The sequence below is a fragment of the Cyclopterus lumpus genome, chromosome 14 (genome assembly GCF_009769545.1).
Source record: "Cyclopterus lumpus isolate fCycLum1 chromosome 14, fCycLum1.pri, whole genome shotgun sequence".
NCBI lineage: Eukaryota > Metazoa > Chordata > Actinopteri > Perciformes > Cyclopteridae > Cyclopterus > Cyclopterus lumpus.
The window spans coordinates 12,909,540-12,930,173 of NC_046979.1; the positions used below are offsets into that span (position 1 = coordinate 12,909,540).

The window sequence follows — 20,634 nt, forward strand, 5'->3', positions numbered from 1 at the left end:
GCTGGTGTTAAATGGTGCTCACAGGGAGGTACTGTAAGGCATGGGAGCTGGTGTGTGATGGATGCATGCGCTTGGAAGGCGATGGTAACAAAAATCAAATGATGTAGTTGAGACATTCGGCTTTGGAGGGAGAGTGAATACAGGACAAATGGGTGTTGCATCAGTTTGGTGGAAACATCACACATTTGCATTTCACTGAAGGTGTCTCTCATGTCTTAGTTCCCCCACATGTTTCACCAAATCTCCCACTGTTCTTTCTAGCAATGCTTCATTTCTTTCTTTCCACTCTCCCTTGCTCTTTTCTGTGTTTCTCTTGCTGAGTCTTAACTCTTCAGGGATTCACACAGAGAAATCAATTTTGCTTGGCCTCTTTGCCTTCGGAAGGGAACATAGGCCTATATAAATATTCACATGCGGCTATTTCAGATCCTCAGCTTGGGGAATGAACTAGTGGATGAGCTGTTCTTCTGTTTGATCATGAAGCCTGTATACATGTGTCTCTATGGATGATTTCTGTCTTTCCCTGTGCGTCCCTCTCTTTCCATAACTCTTTCCTCACTACCGTGTATCCTCCTTAAAACCCTTCCTTCCTTAACTTTTCACATGCCTCTGATGGTCCTTAACTGCATCTTTATATCTTTTGATTTGCTTTTCTTTTGCCTCCTATCACCTTCCCACTTTATTCCTCTTCATCATTCCTTCCCTCCTCACTTATTATCTTATTTGTCCATAACTTTTTCTTCATTGCCTTCACTGTTCTACTGTTTTACTAACTTTCAGCTATCTTTCTTTCTTTTTATCACTGCATTCCTTCATCATTCCCTTTCCTTATTAAGAGCCTTCCTTGCTTCATTGTTTACTCTTTTTTAATGTTACCTCCTACAGAACTTTTCTTTTTTTTCTTTGCGGCATTTGTTGTTTGTCCGGTCATTTAGGTGAGGTTGAAGGAGGGAAGAATCAAATTTAATTTTAAGCCGCTACATAATTAATGTGGCTTTACCAGTGTGACTTCTGTTTCATAACTGATTCATATTTTATATTCTCTCTGAACTCATTGAGACTGAAGCTCTGATTCAAAGACTGCTCCTCATCCCATGTAGTGTCTCCACATGGGTAAACACATGTGAACTGCAGCCCAGGCTTTGTTTGGGAGACACATGCAGTGATTTACAGACACAACGTAGGGCTGATGTTCCAGCCACAAGTACCATGCCCACTTCCTCCCCCTGGCTGCTGGTCTGTTTGGTACTGATAACTGCTTCATGGGTTTCTTCTGCAGACATCTCCACCTCTCTGCCTTTAAATCCTTGTGCTTTAGTCTCTTTCTCTCTCTTTCTCCAGCCCATTTGTCAGCTTTGTTTTACAAACAGAGCTGTGATACTGTCTCTCAGAGGCACACCTCTTCCTGTGCCCAAGCCGGTTGTCAGGCCGGATCGGCTGTGACAGTGGGCATACTTAGTACACCGGTGGACACGCACATACAATACACAAACACACACAGACACCGAACAATCCAGTGCCACGTGCAAACACTCATGCATAAATGTGAACACTGTGCAAACCATCCAAGGGGACGCATCACATGCTCGCGCTCCATCTGACCTCACCTTCACCTGACACAAGACACCTCCTTCGGCCCCTTACAGCTAATACAGCTCGACAGGTGCGAGAGTTTTTGAGTTTGTGTGTGCGTGCTGGTGCTTACAGTCATTCTGATGCATATTTTATAGGAGGCTGCTCAGCGTATAAGTGAAACTAGAGCATGAAGGAGGGTGTGTTTCTCTCCCAGCAGTTATAGATGAATTTGCACACTTATTCCATTATCTTTTTTTTCTTTCTTTTTACTATAAAACATTTTTCTTTCTTTTCACTGTCTTATCATTCAGCTTGCGGGCTCATTTTGGAGGTCTGTCTTTTAGCCACACACACACGCCCACGCCCACGCCCACACACACACGCCCACACACCCACACCAATGTGCATGTTACTAAAGCGACGCAAACAAACACAGACCACTTCAGCCATTTGAGGACACTTTCTGTTTAATGTTATTTATAAACAGCTTTTGAGTCTGGCATTGTTTGATAACCACATACAAAACATTTGGGTTGCACAAAGGAAGAGAGCAGAGAAAAAGAATAAGGAGATAGAGGGGAAGAAGGAGGGAATAACGAGGAAGGACGAGAAAGGAGAGGAGAGGGTGAAGCAGGAGGGAGAGCAATGCAAGCAAGAAGGGAGGGAGGGAAGGGAGGTGAGGAGAAGGTGGGAGGGAAAGACAGTGACATGAATAGGGAGATAGAAAAGCAGAGGAGGATCAGGGGGGGGCCAGTGTTGTGTTAGAGTACCGTATCTGGAATGACTCAGCAAAACAAAACAAAAATGAAATAATGATAATAATCTTATTTAATAAAAAATAAAGTTCCAGCTCTTAGCTCCCTGTTTATTTTTTTTTTAGGGAACAATCGAGACACATTGGAGTTTCCCTTATGCTTTTTTTAAATTAATTTTTTTTACAAAAAGAAAAATCCTCATCCTCACAGGAATAAACAGACACAATTTACATCACCTCTGGGATCACAGCAGCACAAACAAGTTCACCAGAAGGGGTCTCTAATCCTACATGTCAGAAGAATGACACCAGTGACAGACTTCTGTTCGTCCCCAACATTTAGATAGATAGACATAAAAAGGCGGGGCTCAGCGGGAACACACACAAGCAGGTACACATGTGGGCCCTGCTCTCTGATTCCCATCCAAACCACACGTGTTTAGGTTGCCTGCAAACCATACTGATAACGTCTTGTGCTTTTTGTCAGCATGCCATGATTTTAGCTTTTTAGCTAAGTCATATTTTGCATACAAGGGCAGCTCCTTCTTAAAATATAATGTATAACTTTGTAATGCTAAAAGAAATAAAGACTTTTAGCATTATTGGCTTGTTAAGGTACCCGGATGGCCCGTGTGTATCTGTACAGGGTTCACCTATTGTAGTTGAGCACTTTAAGTGAAGGACTTTGAAATAGTTCAGGTCTGAAGTCATAACCTGTGGTGCTCTGCTCAGGGATTAGAAATCCCTGTACTAACAGGGTTTAGTAGTTTGCAGTGTGACAGGAAGGCTGTGAAGGTGATCGGGCTTTGTTAGGGTTGTGTGTGCTTGGACCGCTCCAGTTCATACAGAACACCGTGTCCCATAGTCCTCTCTGTCCTTGTTATTTCCTGAAGAAGCCTCAGAAAGTGGCGGTCTTCTCAGATGTAGCAGCATTATTATCCAACTCTCCACTCAGTGCTTAGAGATTGTCGAGTCCATCAGGTTTTGGAGCACAAAAAGCACACCAGAGAGGACAAGGACAGGAATGAAGCAGTGTGTCAGTCCCTTTGCCCCGTGGCGATCATCACATATTCTGAGCTGTTCTTGTTATGCAGTCGTTTAAACCACTGCAGGATATATATTGTCGTGTTGGTCATCTGCACTCCTCCTTTGATTGAATCCTCTGTACATGAAGGATATGTTTTTCCATTAGCCTCCACAGCATTACAAAGGACAGTTCATAACAGTTTCTGGACGTTTTGTGAGCCAGACTCTGGCTTTTCCTTGGCCTGCATGTGTTGACCGTTCAGGCTCGTTGATGCCTCTGTCTTGTAGCCAGTGAGTTTGAAGAGTGAATAAAGCCATCCCTCACTTCCATAGTGTGTCCTTCTTGGCCACTGGCTCTCATTAGGCATTCGTATCTAGTGTTGTTCTACCCGCATGGCTTTAGTGTTGTTTTTTTGTTATTGAATTTTTAAGTAGACACACACTCATAGAATACAAACGGTTACACAGACAGTCTTTCACTCACTCATTTACACTGACTGTGACCGGTTGGCTCTTTACAATGAAAGGTTGCTTCTGAATGGCTTTTAAGTAGATGCGTTGCAAGGACAACAGACACCTTTTAACAGGACTAGTTTGAAGAATTGTCAGTAATAAAAAAGTAAAGATGTGCATCAAAGTGGGATAACCTTCCTGTGAGACATGCAAGTACAATGACTTTATTATTATTACTAGATATACAGTGATTGTAGTTATTACTGCTCTGACAGTACAGTGATTCCCTCCACTGCCACTTGTGACCGCAGTATCTTGCTTCTGGACCTTAAGGTGCTGTTGAGTGAGCAGTGTGACAGTTATGAATGACTGTCTTCATCTCAGCGTTAGTGACAGATGGAGGGTGCACTGAGAGAGCATTATTGTGTGGAGAGCTAAACACAGAGCCAGAGACTTGAACTGTTTTGATTCTTATTGTGAGTTTTTCACGCTGTTACTTGAATGAGTCATTGGCTTGTTATTTTATGTGGCTGTACGTTTTTATACAAGCATGGATTTAGTAAAGCAATCGATGCCACAGAGACGAATGTTAAGTTTTCCTGATGTTTCCCTTTGGTGACATCATCAAAGGCAATAGGCTAAATTGTTTTCCCATGTTTTGATTATGACTCATGAAGAGTCCCGCCATAATACAGCAGGGATACTTTGACAGTAGATATTTGATTATGTTCTTTTTTTACATGTACACACACAGTTATGCACACATGCCTCATTTAAAGAGCCAGGACCGGGTGGTTCAGGAGAATGAATCATAAGGCTGGATCACCGGCACAAAAGTGTCCGTTTCTTGTCTCAGCGTAGGATGACGGAGATGAGTGACACCAGCAGAGCTGTTAGTAAACAGAAGGTATAATCTGCAAAGTGTGACCCTGCGTTATTATTGGCTCTCTGGACTCCACTTGGTGGGCCGACAGAAGTTCTAGGGATGCACTTGTTCTTCCTCCTTGCAGTTCCAGACAGATCATATTTACCTCCATCTGGAGTATAGTCTTTCTCACCCCCCTCCCGCAGTACCTGCACCTCATTCAGCCCCCCTTTTGCCTTGCGGCCCCGACGGGTACAGTTTCTGCGGCCTCCCTTTGGTGGCCGCGGCAGGGGCGATGGTGAAGGCAAGCTGTACTGATCCCCGTGTGGCAAGTACGGCCGCTGATGGTGGGTGTGATGGTTTCTGTGACGATTCAGGTGGTTCAAAGACTCTCCATGCTCCATCTCCCCACCTGGGGCACCGTGTGCATGACCTTCTGCTGGCAGGCAACTGGGCAGCTCCTCTTTTTTCAGCGTTTTCAGGTCCTTCTCCACCAGTTCTGGTGGTGAAACGCACATCAGAGATGAGGTGGAGCCTCTGAACCTACGCAGCCAATCCCAAAGTGACAGCGCCTTGCAGTCGCACTCCCAGGGGTTGTCGTTCAGTCGTAGGTACTCCAGGGCCGGCAGAAGAGTCAAGCTGGATCCGGATAGCTCAGTAAGGGAGTTATTGAACAGGTACAGGGTGGTGAGGCGCCGCAGGTCATGGAAAGCTTGGCGGTCAACCCACTGGATCCGGTTCTGGTGCAGAAGCAGGCGGTCTAAGACTCCCAGACCACGGAAAGTGTTCTGGCGAAGGCTCCATAGTTTATTGCCATGCAGGAAGAGATGACTCAGGTTCAGAAGGTCGATGAACAGATCGTCCTCCAGGAACTCCAACTGGTTGTCCTGCCAGGATGGAGGGGAAGGATGGAAGGTGAAAACAAACAAACAGAAGTTTAGAATTGGATGCAGTGCATTGAACACCACTTTGATTTTGCATGAGTAATTTAAGATACATTTGCTGTATTATGATTTATTATTATTGGAAAAACATACCTATCCTACTGTATATTCATTTTAGCAGTATTCTGGTCTGGTACAGATTTGAGCTCAATTCTGGCATGTACAGTATTACATATATACATACATACATACATACATACATACATACATACATACATACACATTATAAAACACAAATAATAAGTTGACCTTATTGCACATAATACATTGACATTAAATGCAGGTAATAGCTGAGCTATGCAAGGATTGAAAAGTTGTACATTCTTTGACGCAGAATGATCTGTACAGCTTCCAGAGGGCAGTAGCTAAAGAAGTGGTGAGCAGTATAAGAGGGGTCAGAAAGGATTTTCTTTGCCCTTTGAGTGGTGCGTTTGAGGTCGAAAACTCTGTTCAAGGAAGTCGGCCTGTCGGCAATGATTGTGGTTGATTTACACCACAGCACACACACACACACACACACACACACACACACACACACTAACTGTACGTTTGACAAGCTGCTGTAGATGACGAGGGAATGCTATCAAACATCTAAGCTGTAACCTTCATGCCACTCACTGTGTCAATATTTATCAATTTTCACATCAATAATGGAGAGGAAATCCTTATAGTAGAAGCTTTTCTCTTCATACACACAATGTAAATAATGAGATCATATACCCAATCCTGCATAGTAATTCCTGCACTGCTATCAGTGGTTCATCCCATAAGCTATAGTTACTTTAACGTAAAGGCTGCTTTGTGCTATTTTCCCTGTACTCAAGAAAACAGTTAGCATTTGATCATTGTCCAATTCAAATAAATCAGAATATGCAGTGCTGAGCCAGGCTGATGGATAGATTACACCATAATGTGATTGTGGTGACAGATGTAATACACAGTAGAGATAAAAGCAGTTATCCAAGTACCTGTAGGTAGAGATACTGGAGATTATTGAGGCCCGCGAAGATGCCTGCAGGCAGGGTGATGAGGCCACAGTGGTATAGGTGCAGGGCGTGGAGCCTCCCCAGGCCCAGGAAGGTGTCTGAAGCAACAGCCTGCAGGTGCCGGTTGTCCCCAAGATCGAGCTCCTCCAGGCGGTCAAAGCCATGGAAGGTGGAGGGTTGTATATAGGAGATGTTGTTGGAGTAAAGCCACAACATGGTGGTGGTGGGCGAGAAGTGGCCGCGAAGCAGCCGCTGGATCTTGTTGTTCTGCAGGAAGACGCGCTCGCTCTGGGCAGGGATGCCCTCAGGCACGGCATGGAAGTTGTGGGCCTGGCAGGAGACGGTGCTCGGTGAGGTGTAGCAGATGCAGTGGCGAGGGCAGGGCAGAGAGAGATCCAGGCCACACAGCACCAACAGTAACTCCACCCCACCATAACCTGAGAGGAGAATTAAAGAAAGGAAAGAGAGCATGAGAAAAAGACAAGCCGAATTAGTTGGAGTCATACAGCAGTGCTCCTGTTATCTGACACATCCTAAATGAAACACTCATTGCTCTCAGTTTACAAGGACAACAATGGGCATGGTTCAGTGCAGACAAATTACAATACTGACACAAATCTCCAACAAACAGTCAAACATTCATGTATTGTTTTGTCCATATTTTTGTCCATATTTTGTATTCCTTAACTGTTGACCCTAAACCTTAACCTTGCCTTACCTTGCGTTATCTTCATCTTAATCTCAAATCCAAACTCAGGGGACCATTTGTTCACATTTGGTACAACCCTTCATACTAAGAGGCACCTTCACCACCACACACTATTTTTGGAGCAGTGTGTGCACGTGGATATATACTGTATATATATATATATATATATATATATATATATATATATATATATATATATTTTAAAGGTAGTATGATTGTCACATTTTTTGTATGTCTTCCTGGGAGCAATCTTGACGATGCAGCAAGCATCATATCACGCACCGCACAATGTTATATCTTTTGGTTATCCTCTAAAGGCGACAGGAAAATCGATGTTTCTCCTGCTTACAAGTGAACACGCAGCTCACCTGTAATACATTCCCACAATAAGGGAAAGCCAGAAAGAAGGAGCGAGGGAGAGAGAGAGAGAGAGAGAGAGAGAGAGAAGATGGAGGATGCTGCTGGATTCATCTGCAGCATGCCTGTGAAGTGGATATTACTTTTTGTTTTCAGACTCCCCTCATCTCACTCATTATTTATTTATTTGATTCTCTTTTCAGTGTTTAACGTATTGTGTGGCCAGCGAGGTAAAAAAAAGAAAGGAAGATGATGGAAATATGCTAATCACTGATCACATGATTACTGGACGGAGAGAGTTACGATATACGATATGAAGCGAATGTGCTGACATGTGTCCAGCCCTGAGAGTCTGTGTGCGTCAGTGACATGGACAGATGTGATAGGCAGATGTCAGTTTGTCCAGGACACTACTGCGCTGTAAAGAACAACATGTTCTGAAATGCCAGCAGAGGACAGAGCAGCATTATGTGTGTGTGTATAGCTCTGTGCAGTCTGTGTAACCACGAACACATATATGTGTTTTTGTCTCTCTGCATACGTGACATTTTATCTGGGACATATTGTGAGAGCAGTGTCTGTTGTATTTGACGAGGCTAACCTTTTCATAAAAACAACGTTGTCTTCATGGCAGACAGTCCTGTGGTACCAACAATAAATCAATACTGTGCAGTCCTCTTTAATACTGTATGATTAAATATTTATAAATAAAGATGATTAAAGGAAGACACTTCAGGAACAGAAACAAATAGATTTCACCATATCACTTTCCCAGTCTAAAATGGTATTTTTAAATATGCAAATTAGGCATTATCTAAGGCTAACTTTTGGCGAATTTAGGAGAGATCTACAGATGCAAATAGACAACATTTAATATAAACACCGGAATGCGTATTTCGGATGTTTTCTTTCCACCCTAAAAAAATGACTATTGAACTAAAGTAGCCAAAAATCTCAACATTGATCAGTGCGTGAAAAACAATGTTTTTTGCCTGGAGTGTTTGCAACAACAACTTAATTATTTGTGAATTTTAGTCATCTATTGCTTCTGTCCATCCGGGGAGAGGGATCCTCCTCTGTTGCTCTCCTGAAGGTTTCTTCCCTTTTTTCCCTGTGAAAGCTTTTTTTCTGTTTTTTGGGGAGTTTTTCCTGATTCGATGTGAGGTCCTGGGACAGGGATGTCGTATGTGTACAGATTGTAAAGCCCTCTGAGGCAAATTTTTAATTTGTGATTTTGGGCTATACAAAATAAACTGAATTGAATTGAATGTTTTACTATTTAATCATTAATTCAATTCATCGTCAATTTATGAAACACACACCTCTAATCTTTTAGGTCTGGGGTATTCAATTAGATTAGATTAGAAAGCTTTATTAATCCCCAGAAGGCAAACTAATTTGCCACCAAATCAACTCATACAGACAACAATAGTTTCCACGGTGCACAATACACAAGTCAACGAGGAGAATTTCCTCATAAAGGTTCGGAACATCACAATAATGTTTATGGTAATGCTATGATTTAGTGCCACATATTTTAAAGTAGAAGTTATATCACTATCTGTATGTAGTAGAGAAAATAAAATGAAGAAAGTTAAATTGAATAATATCTGCTTTTGGAAAAAGAGATGGATTTGTTTTTTTGTAAGTTCTGCCATTTCTCCTCTTCTTTTAACATGATCTGTTTCATACTGATTTGTTTTATTCTCAAAGTCGGCCTATATATTTTATTGGTCAAATGTAAGCTGTATTCAGTCCCTATGGGTAATCAAAAGGATTTGTATCTCTCTATTTAGTCCTTTACTCGTCCACTTATTTGTCCATCTGTGTTGCCCTCTGCTTCACGCTTCACGCTTCTCTGCCTCCTTCCGCCACAGTTGTATCTTCATGTGCTGCTCCACCCCGCATGCTGCACCTGTTAATTAGGTTTAAAGCTCCTATTTGTTACTTAATGTATGCAATGAAATATTTACTGTGCTATAGAGTATCTAGGACTATATGTGCATGTCTGTGTGTATCTGTGACTTTGTATCCTTGTGTCTTTGGGTTTCTTTTTGAGAATCGCTTGACAAAACCTTTTTTTCTTGGTTTGCGGTTTTATTAGTTCTGTTGGGCTTTTACGTTTTATTGTATAAATTGACATGACCATGACATTTAGCTCTTCATGTACGTATATCTTAAGGTCTTCATGTCTTGGTAAAGTACACTACATGGGACTACAAAGGGTTTCCATAAATACGAGTTTGTCATTTCTCAGCTGGTAGTGTGAGTTTACATTGTTGAACTCCCCAATATGAAGTTCCCACTGGTCTCATAAAAATACATTTTTCCATTAAAATTGTCAAAAGTATAAGTCTGCTTGACACATACTTGTGATAGTGCTTCTGATGTTTGCATTTACAATTGCTTTTGCTTCGCCGTTGCCTTCTGTTTACCCCTGCAGTCTTTTTTTACATTTTTTATTTTATTTTCATCATCGCGTTATATCTGACTCCCTTCTTCCTCCGCATTGCCTCTTTTATTCTTTCCAATTATATCCTCTAAATTATTCTGCTTTTCATTGTGCAATGTAGTGTGTGTGTGCATTCTGTACTTTTGAGCCAATCTGAGTGAAATGTGTGTAGATGTGTTTACGTCTCTGCTTGCTGCTTGTGGGTGTTTAAAATGTATAGATTGAGAGATTATATCAGATATTACAGCTGCAGACTGTGATACCATATGGCTGTGACACTGGGGGCAGCAGCTCTCCCACCAGCATCCAGTTGTTCAAACATTTTATGATTGGAGAGGGTATTGTCGTTTTGTACCTATAGTGCTAGTCTGCTTTTGATACTATCTAGCAAATGAGAAAAAAAAGGTGTGCAGTTCAAGGTTTCAATATACTGATAACTGCTTCAATATAATGTATTGCTCTCAGCACCAGTGCGGAAAAATCTCCAATCCTGTTTCAACAACAAATTCTTGATAACATGTTTTCAAATCCTCGGAATTACTACTGTAGATTTTCAACTGTTCATCTCCACAGCAGTCGTGCAGTCTGCATACATTAATAGACAGCTAATTGCAAATCAGCAATTAGCAGATGTACCAAGCTGGCAATAAGCCAAGCGTCAGACCTCCCAGCAATGAGACTCTAGGTACATACAAATATGTTTCACCAGTAATTCTTCATGCTGCATATCCCCGTGTACTGCTGTTAAATAGGAACATTAATCAGGGTGAGTTTCCATAAAAGTGGTTTGGCCCGCTGTGAATCTCTGGTGAAGGGGTGTATTGTTTTATAGCTCATTTGATACCTTTTAAGATCAAAGTTTTTATTTTTTATTCAGTCAACCAGGTGCTGTATTGTATAAAAACATGATGCTAAGGGAGATGTATGGGAAAAAGGCAGCAAGCTAAGAAACTATTTTCTTTTCTGCTAATATGCATAAAATACCTCAACAATAATACAAGACAATTACAGTAAACGTCAGTCACTACAGATAGAGTATATATATATATATGTATATATATATATATATATATATATATGTATATATATAAATAAAGTATGTGGACACTGAGCATTACATCTACACAGAATGTAATTGTTAATTGTCCTTTCCCTGATCCACGGGCATTTATTTGGTGCTACGGGGCGCCCCTTCCTGTCGTCTCTTAGCTGTTTGTAATAAAGGCTTAAAATGCCCCAACAATCTGCTGTTACAGTAAAACCGACTCCACAGTATAGTATATGGTGTGGTCTTCACATAATGTTGGCCATATTGGGTTATTCTACTGTGGCAGTGGGGTGTGGTCAGGCTCAGCCGCAGAGTGGGTGGAGCGGGGGTGTGGTTCAGGGAACGGTGCTGGGACCAGGTCTAATCAGCCTCAGCTGGGGACGAGGTCTAATCAGCCTCAGCTGGGGTTCATCTGTGTGTGTGTGTGTGTGTGTGTGTGTGTGTGTGTCTGTCCCCAATAAGGAGCAGTAGGGACTGAGGAGCAGGAGGCGAGAGTTCGGTCGGTCCCCATACAGCTGCGAAGTGTCATATGAAATAAAGCTTTTGTTAACCATAACAATCCGTGTTGCTGCCTATATTTTGCTGTTCAAATTCCAGCTTGATTGGATCATAATCACACTGGTGACGATGTCCTTTTGTCCTCTGGGTTGGCACACACGCATAGCTTTCACTTTACACCAGTAATTTTTTACAAATTTTAATCACAACTCCCTCATTCTTTCTCTTTGCGCTCTCTGCCTCTGTTTCCTGCTGGTTGTTTGTCTAAATTCTCACCTTAGCCTCCCCGGATAGATATTAGCTGAAAGCTTCATCAAGCACAGCCAGGGTTCAATTACGAGAGCCATCGCTCTCCTCATCTCTGTCCCATCACTCCACACCAGGCATAATGCGCGCACATGCACACGCACACGTACACGCACACACACACACACACAGAGAGAAAAGAAAAGAAAAGAAGCACATCCACATGCTGCTTGTCAGTCCATCATCACAACTGCCTCCCAACTACAACTTGGCATCTGGAGGAGAGACACCTGCCACTCATTCTGGTAAACATAAGAGAAAAAGTAACACAGCGGGGAATGTGAGAGAGGGAGGGAAAAGGAGAGGATGGGCGCCAGAGAGGCGGGGAATGGGCAATATCAAACTCAAAGAGAATGAGGAGCTCTTAAACATGAAAGCAGAGGCAAGGGGAGAGAGGCACAGCGTGGCGGTGTGGGAGGGAAAGAGAGCAGAGCGAGTGAGACTGTAGCTTATGAAGGATGATGGGGGTGACAGGGATCTACTGCGAGGTGTAGACCATTATATATGTAGGTGTCTAAATGTCTGTCTGCTCTGCACAGAACACAGCTGTGACTTCCGATGAATTGCCACCTAACTCTATGACCTTCTGTGAGGTGAGTCAGATAAACACTTGCAAATTGATTAACACAACATCAACACTCAACTTGCAGAGCGAAAACATTTAGTCACACTGAATCACATGTATTTTCTTGTGTATCCAGGTGCGCACACACACACACACGTGCACGCAGGCCACAGGCGCATACACCCACATACAGATCGAGATAATCAAGCATAATTAAACAGCAGTGGCAGGGTATCACCTGAAGAAAATTAAAATAAATTCAAAAAGCAATACCAAAACAGAGTGAAAAAGGAGAGAAATATAAGTGGAATTTACAAAAATGAGGAGGCAGAAAATGAGAAGGGTGCAGGAGGGACGACGGCTAGCTCAAACACTCAATATAGATGCTGCTCCTCTCTTGTTGGTGGTTGATTTAGCTTAGCATAATCCCAAAGATCATTTAGTGTTGCTCATTCAAATGGTGATAAATCTCTGGCAGAGTTAATGAGAGATTTAAATGGCGTCATTGCCTCAAAGACACAGCTGAAATAACTGCGCTATATAATCCTCCCCTCATGTAATATAGTACATAACCATTACATCCATCTTCATATTGGAGATAAACCAGGTCAATATTGCCGGCTCTGCACCACTGATCCCCTGTGGCCTTGGAATAACTATTTTGCAGCCTTGAAAGTCGCATTTCTGTGACCCCAAACAAAGCAATGAAAGCAAAGCTTGCTGACCAGGCAGAGTTGGAGTGACGGATTTCTTGAAACTAACCTGAGCTACGTCAGAGCGATCCTATTAAATGCATTGTTCCATTAGTGTGTCCTCAACTGTCTCGAGCAGAATGAGTTGCTTGCGAAACAAACAACCACATTGATATGATGCTTTTTTAATAACTTCTTCTTTTTTTTTACAAACATCTGACACTACGAGATACTTTTCAAACCATTCCTTGTCTGTGAATAGAGTATTCAAATAAATGACAATGAAGTGCTCACTGCCCATCTCAAGAAGGTTAATGTCTTCAGCATGTACATTGGTGGCTGCCTGGACATGACGAGATCTAAAAGTCTATAATTTGTTTCACAAGTAGCCATTGTCAATGCACTAAAGCATGCACATCCACCAGCTATGGTCCTTTTTAATCTTTTATAATAATAGGAAACTGCAGACTCTTTAACCTCCGGATCCCCAGCACAGCAGTGTTGTCTGCCTCTGTCCAGCAGGGAAGCAAAGTGCTTACATTTGAAATACAAAATTGATGTTCATTATCATCCATCCATCCATCCATCCATTTTCAATACCGCTTATCCTCATTAGGGTCGCGGGGTCGCTGGAGCCTATCCCAGCTGACATAGGGCGAAGGCAGGGGACACCCTGGACAGGCCGCCAGTCCATCGAGGGCACATGTAGGGACATACAACCAGTCACTCTCACATTCACACCTATGGGACATTTAGAGATCAATTAACCTGCAGCATGTCTTTGGACTGTGGGAGGAAGCCAGAGAGCCCGGAGAGAACCCACGCTGCCACGGGGAGAACATGCAAACTCCACACAGAAGGACCGCTCCGACTGGGAATCGAACCCGCGGCCCTCTTGCTGTGAGGCAACAGTGCTAGCCACTACACCACCGTGCAGCCCGGAATAACTATTTTGCAGCCTTGAAAGTCGCATTGCTTCATGATAATGAACAAAATTGATGTTCATTATCATGAAGCACCTTAAGTGGTATCTTGGCTGTTTAACAAATCCGAGAAGGCCTGCTTACACATTGTTTTCAAAGGTATTTTACTGTGTGGTCTATTCTCCCCCACCTGACACTGCCTGGTCTGATTATCTGCTGTGGCCCCTGGCCCGGCGTAGTGACAGCTGTTCAGCACACAACATACCCATTAAAAACACTCACACAATATACTGTGTGTGTGTGTGTGTGTGTGTGTGTGTGTGTGTGTGTGTGTGTGTGTGTGTGTGTGTGTGTGTGTGTGTGTGTGTGGGACAGAGACAGAGAGGTAGAGACACACATATATATATATATATATATATATATATATATATATATATATATATATATATATATATATATATAGAGAGAGAGAGAGAGAGAGAGAGAGAGAGAGAGAAATAAAGAGAAAGAGAAAGAGAGAGAGATAAAAAATAACCTCTACGCCCTTTGCATGCAGTAATTGGGTCATTTAAAGGGTAAGCTTATCTCAACACTAATCAAGCTCTTATTATACTCAGAACATTTTGCCCACCCCTCCCATATGCACAGTCTCCACATGCATAATCAGATGATGCAGGTCACAGCTTTCCCTATTTAACTCCTGCCTATTAGTGGAGGAAAGACGTCAGCGGGAGTACAGGAGCGGCTCTGCTGCTGCTGCTCTCCGTCTCATCCTGCCTTACTGAAACCACGATAACACAGACCGACACGCTGACATGTGTCAATGGTAAAAAGAGGCTGTGGTCCGACTTCGATGAGGCGGTGAACCACCCCTTCCTCAGGCATCAAACACTAACGCATTCAAGGAAGCAAGGACACAGGAAGCCGAGACCCACGCACTTCTTACTCTACACGGAAACACAATGTGTACTGATGTGCACCTGGTCATTAAAAAAGTGAAGAAAACTGGAGAACAAAAGGTTCAACTGCTTATTCACTTAGAAATACATTCAGATGCTTATTTGCACCATTTATTTATTTATCTGAGTATCTGAGCTGCTAGAATTTAAGGGCAACCATTGTTTTTATTGTAAACTGATGTGAAAGCAGAAAACTAAATGTTTGGGTGCGTGGGAACATGAAGAAGATTTTTGAAAATAAGTAAGTAAGTGACAACAATGAGCATACTGAAAACTATGAGACGTACACCATTCTGAACAATAACACGCAAGCTTGCATCCCTAAACGCAGATTGCAAAGTGACACCCAAACACACACAGATGTACAGCCGCAATGGAGCTAAAACAGGAGGCCAACCACATCTGCAGTAGTGTGCGTGTGTGTGTGTGTGTGTATCCACACACACACTCTACTGCAGATGTGGTTGGCCTCCTGTGTCTTGCCATGACTGAATCTGGAACGTTCTTTGGCAGATATATCCTCAGTGGAGAGCAGGGAGAAATGAGGCTGTCCAACGAGAAGAGGAAGGGAAAGTGCGCCATGGCAGCCCAGCGGTTTCCTTTTCTTAATAGTTGTTTGTTCAATTCCCCTCAGCACAAGGAAAATCTCTCTTCCTCTTCTTGCGACTACATCCTTCCCTGCTCTCTCCTTTATACTGCAGGTATGAATCACCCTTTGTCAACCTCCTCCGCTCTCCTCCCTGTTGTTCATTTAGTTTCCCATCTGTCTCTATTACAATGACTGCTAAAAGTACATCAGGACTTATTATTGCATAAATCTTTCATGGCAATGACTGTCTGCGCTCTTGCACCTCGTTTCCACAGTATTTGTTTTTGACGCAGCGAGCGAGACATTTCCGTCATGCTTGGGGATTACGCTTGTAAATCATACACACACAGATTCAAGAAAAGAGAGAAGAAGAAAAGAGGATGGAGGCAGAAGGCAAACGAGATGAAGGGTTACAAATCCAAATGTCCAGAAGGACAAGTGAAGTGAAGAGATTTCAGCGCAGTGTCATGTCCGAGGGATCGTCTGTCACTGGGCTGTTTTATCGGATAACACGCTGTTAGTGCACACTTGCCTTTGACTGAGCCAATCACAGGCAGGCATGGGCCATTTTTCAGACTGATTGGTCAAAACAAGCAGGAGGGGCGGTTGGCATCAGGTCTCTCATTAAACAGGCTCCCCATGGAGAATGATTTTAAGCACTATAGAACTGTCAGCGCTTGATGCGATCAGCTTCGTTCCAAAATGAGTTATCCAGCAGCCGACAAATGTGAAACCTACTGCAACAGAATGATTAATGACTTGAGAGCACAACTACACATACAGTATTCTGTGCTGGAATAAAATTGCATGATCAACCCCGTCCATCTAAATCCGGAGTGTCGGACTGAAATGGTTCTAATAGTTTACAACTAACAGCAATTTTAAGTGTTCTCACAACACCATTAGCGTGACATTAGTGTGTCAAAGTGTTGTACTTTCCCCTTTCGGCCCGCTTTTTGTCCTGTTGACACTTTGCACACTGCGGTGCTGAAGGAAAATACATTCAGGTGGCATGACAGAGGAATAGCAGAGAGAAGACATCAGTCAGGAAATATGAGAAGGGCAGTGAAAGGGAGAGGAAGGATGTATGGCAGGTGAACAGGAGGAGGTGTCACAGCTTTGCTCCATCAGCTAAAGAGAGATGGATGAAGCGAGAAGAGCATGTCGGGTAAACTCCCTCCCATCAGTCATCGGATCTGGCTAATCTGAAGGTTGCTGGTTAAACTCCGCTATCAGTCATAGTGTTTGGCTTCTGTGAAGGTTAGAATCTTCTGGAAAAGTCTTGTCTCGCTCCTCTTCTGCTTTCTAGTTTGTTATGCCACGGTTCCTCTTTTTCTCAATTACGTTTAGATTTTGATCATGAACTTGTCTGCCCTCCCATTCCGGAGCTCCTGTTTCTATTTAAAGAGATACTCCACTGATCCTCTCACCGCCTGTAGGACTGAAAAGTGGCTCCGAAAAGTTTGCTCGTCCATGCAGGAGAGCAGCTGTGCAGCTTGAATTCAAAGTGGTTACAATGGCAATGACTCACAATCCCATAATGTCTCTAAATATTCACAGAAGGCATTCAATCCACTCCTGTTGAGCGATATGCTCACTATCCACACTTCATAATAAAGTCACACTCTGTGTCTTATTGCTGACGTGAACTGTGGCTTCCTTCAATGTTGCCTCGTCATACCGTAGAAGATGGATAAAAATAGCCAAAGGCAGACTGGCATTGATATTTCTAAAAATAATCTCGAGGCTGTTTTCTGTAGTGCAGTATGAAAGGGATTAAAATAAGAACACCCCAGAAGAGTTTATATACATTAGACACTGTTTCTGCAGTACAAATATAGGTTCACCACAATTTAATTGATATGTTTCTTAAATGTGAAGTGTAATGTCTAAGATTATCATCCAGGTGATACGATTAACATCCAGGTGAGAGCAAAAGAGTTGATGAAATGTGTTCCAGCCTAAAATGGCAAATGAAAAATATTGAGTGTTAGTGACTTGACCTACTTTTTTTGTGCAGCGTCAATCTCATCTGTATTAGAGGGACTTGGAAGACAAAAGGGTCAGAAGAGTATCCAGAAGTTGTGAAGTTTGTTTGTGGCATTTTTTGTATTTCATTTAGTTTTTCTCATCTGACATGAACAGCAGCTCAAAAGTGGAGTGGAAAGCTTTTGGTGGCTTTGTCGGAGCCTCGAGAATGGCTGTACACCAGAAATGATGTGGCATGGCAGGCAGTGCTTGAGATTTCTTGACTGTGAATATTCCCACACTCAGCCATCATAATTCAATCACTCCATTCCTCTTTATCCCACTTCTTGTTCTCCTCTAATCATTCACTTCCTGTTTCCATTGCCCTTTTGTTTTTCCGCAGTTTCTTTTCAGTGTTAAGTTTTGCGGCCTTGTGTGTCCGCATTTGGATGCTCCCTCAATTCCTGTCTCTTTCTACGCATCATGTGTTTTCTTTGGTTGATTGCATCATTCCCCAGTTCATTCCCACTACTTGTTTTGGTAGAGAGCAGTTCACAAAGAGGTAACTGGGACATTCAGAAGACATGTCACCGTTGAGGCTTTTGATGTCGTTTTTCAGCGCTTTGAACATCATAAAACACAATGTGATTCACCTCCATTGTATTGGGGTGGCTTCAAAGGATTTAGAGAAGGATCTATCAAAGCCTTGGCAAATAAAACTAAACTATCTGCATTGAGAGATACTCACAAGGGGCAAATGAGAAAATATGTTGGTCTGATTTGGGTGGCACAACTCTTTAAGGTGAAGGGTTTTGTTCATGACTTGGTTTGGGTCTACAGAGGCTAAACCCAGGACAAGACGTTTCCCTTGAACCTCTTTTTTTATTTTTTTATTCCAAAAGTAATTCCATCTCTTTTTACACACTTTTTACTCACTGTCTCTCACTCTCTCTTACACCCAAGGTTTCTTCAACAAAAGATGATTTTGAATTAAACTGAAACATTTTATTCCAGGCAGAGTGACTCCTCTCTCTCCCTCCCCTGAGGCTAGTAACAAAGAGAGAAATGTACCCACAGTGCAGCGTGTCCCTGATCTTTTTCAGCACAGGGGCAACGGCAACTCATCACAACTCCGTAACTATTTTGATTTTCTTCCTCAAGGCCACAAAAGTCGCACACAAACACGGCTGCAAACGCACACACGTGTGAACTTTGTTGAAAGAACACAACAACAGGCATTCGTAGGCACACACCAACACACAGACCTGCAACACCTGCACACGCACATGCCATGCCCACATTTTTATTCTAAGATGCATGCACGAGTACACACATCTTTGCCTCCACAAACATGTCCTACTTGGATGGTTTCACAAAAACACGCCATACGATGCGGGCACACATTGTACATCACACCGAAAACTCACACACAAATATACACACTAGCTTGGAAATGAATTATGAATGCACATCTCCCACTCCATCTTCCTCCCTCCCGACTCACTATGGCCGTCCACTCAATCCACCTTCACCTTGGCGACATAATCCTCTCAATTTCTCCCCCGCTTTGTACCACCTTCCTCTGACCCCTCTCCCCATTCTGTTTCCACTCCTCTCTTTCTTCTCCTCATCTTCATCTTCTTCTTCCTCCTCTACTCCCTCCAAATTTGTCTTTGTAACCGAATAAGGACCCCTGAAAGCACCCCTGAATTCTGATGCTTTGTTTCAAGGATTCTTCCCGACACTTGGTAGTGTGTGTGTGTGTGTGTGTGTGTGTGTGTGTGTGTGTGTGTGTGAGAGAGAAAATTTGTGAACACTGATAGAAAGAATGTGTATGTGAAAGAGAGGTTTCTGGTCCGTGTGCTGAGTCGACATTCATACAAAGCCAATTAATTTGATCATACTGTCTGTGTTTTTAGGGTTGTTTTTTTCCCTGAACATTAGGAAAACTGCTGAATCTCTTTTTCTTCTGCACCCTTTTTTCAATCACAGCCCCAGTTGGCTAAAGCTCGGTTCTGGCTCTACGATCACACTGTTTCAACACAGCTGAACTCACAATGTAGTTGGTCTCATAAATGTTACCTGTTAACCAGTCCAGTGCTACTGCACAAATAGTCAATCAAATCTCCATTTTATAATTGCAAAAGAACAGCAACAGCTGCGCTATGTGATTGGCTACATTGATGTTTAAGATGAATAATCATTCACTAATATATAGGGCACAAATATAAAACTATATTTGAACACTCATTCATCAGCAACTGTTTTGGCGATCAATTAATCATTTCAATCATTTTCTAAACATGCCAACAATCTTTTGTCTCATCTCCTTAAATGTGAGGATGTGTTCCTTTTCTTTGTCAAATTAAGGCTGCACGATAGATCGTTTCACCATCGACATTTGATACATGATACATGTCATGATAAGTGGGAAATATAATCGGCAATTTCACTATTTTTTATATTTAATTACAATGCAATGGAAAGTATTGAGCAGATTATTCAACATTTTTAATTATAGTTAGTTGCAGTGTGGATGAGACCTAAAACAGAAAAAAAGAGGTATTAACAAATGTAGACAGCTTGGTGGAGACATATTTTAGATGGTATTTGATTATTAAGTTGCTGTAATGAGACAAAAATTAAAAGAAAAGATACATTGGTATTGTATTGGCACCTGTATTCTGAAATGTTATACTATATTCCGTTCTACTCATAATAAGTGAGAAATGACAGAGGGGAACAAAGCTTTATAATGTAGCTGGTGATGGAGAACCGTCTCGGCTCAGCCTCAGATCTGCTAGAAGGTGGCAGGTGTTGGATGCGAGTAACATAAGTCTGTGTGTTTATGTGTTTTTATGCATTTTACAAATGCTACTTTCTACTGCCAGCTTATGACAGCCCTGGAGACAAAACACACACACACACACACACACACACACACACACACACACACACACTCAAC

At 42.4% G+C, this 20,634-nt stretch overlaps 1 protein-coding gene across 1 annotated transcript in view; it reads right to left on the reverse strand.

The window, feature by feature from the left end:
- Positions 1-4,660: 4,660 nt before the first annotated feature.
- The window catches only part of LOC117742844 (reticulon-4 receptor-like 1), a 69,106-nt gene continuing 53,132 nt past the window's right edge, over positions 4,661-20,634 (reverse strand). Inside the window, exons 2-3 of the mRNA XM_034550495.1 lie at positions 6,586-7,040; positions 4,661-5,560 (exon numbers count right to left, since the gene is read on the reverse strand). Of these exons, the coding sequence (XP_034406386.1) occupies positions 4,661-5,560; positions 6,586-7,040 (1,355 nt within the window). The remainder of the gene's footprint in view (positions 5,561-6,585; positions 7,041-20,634) is intronic.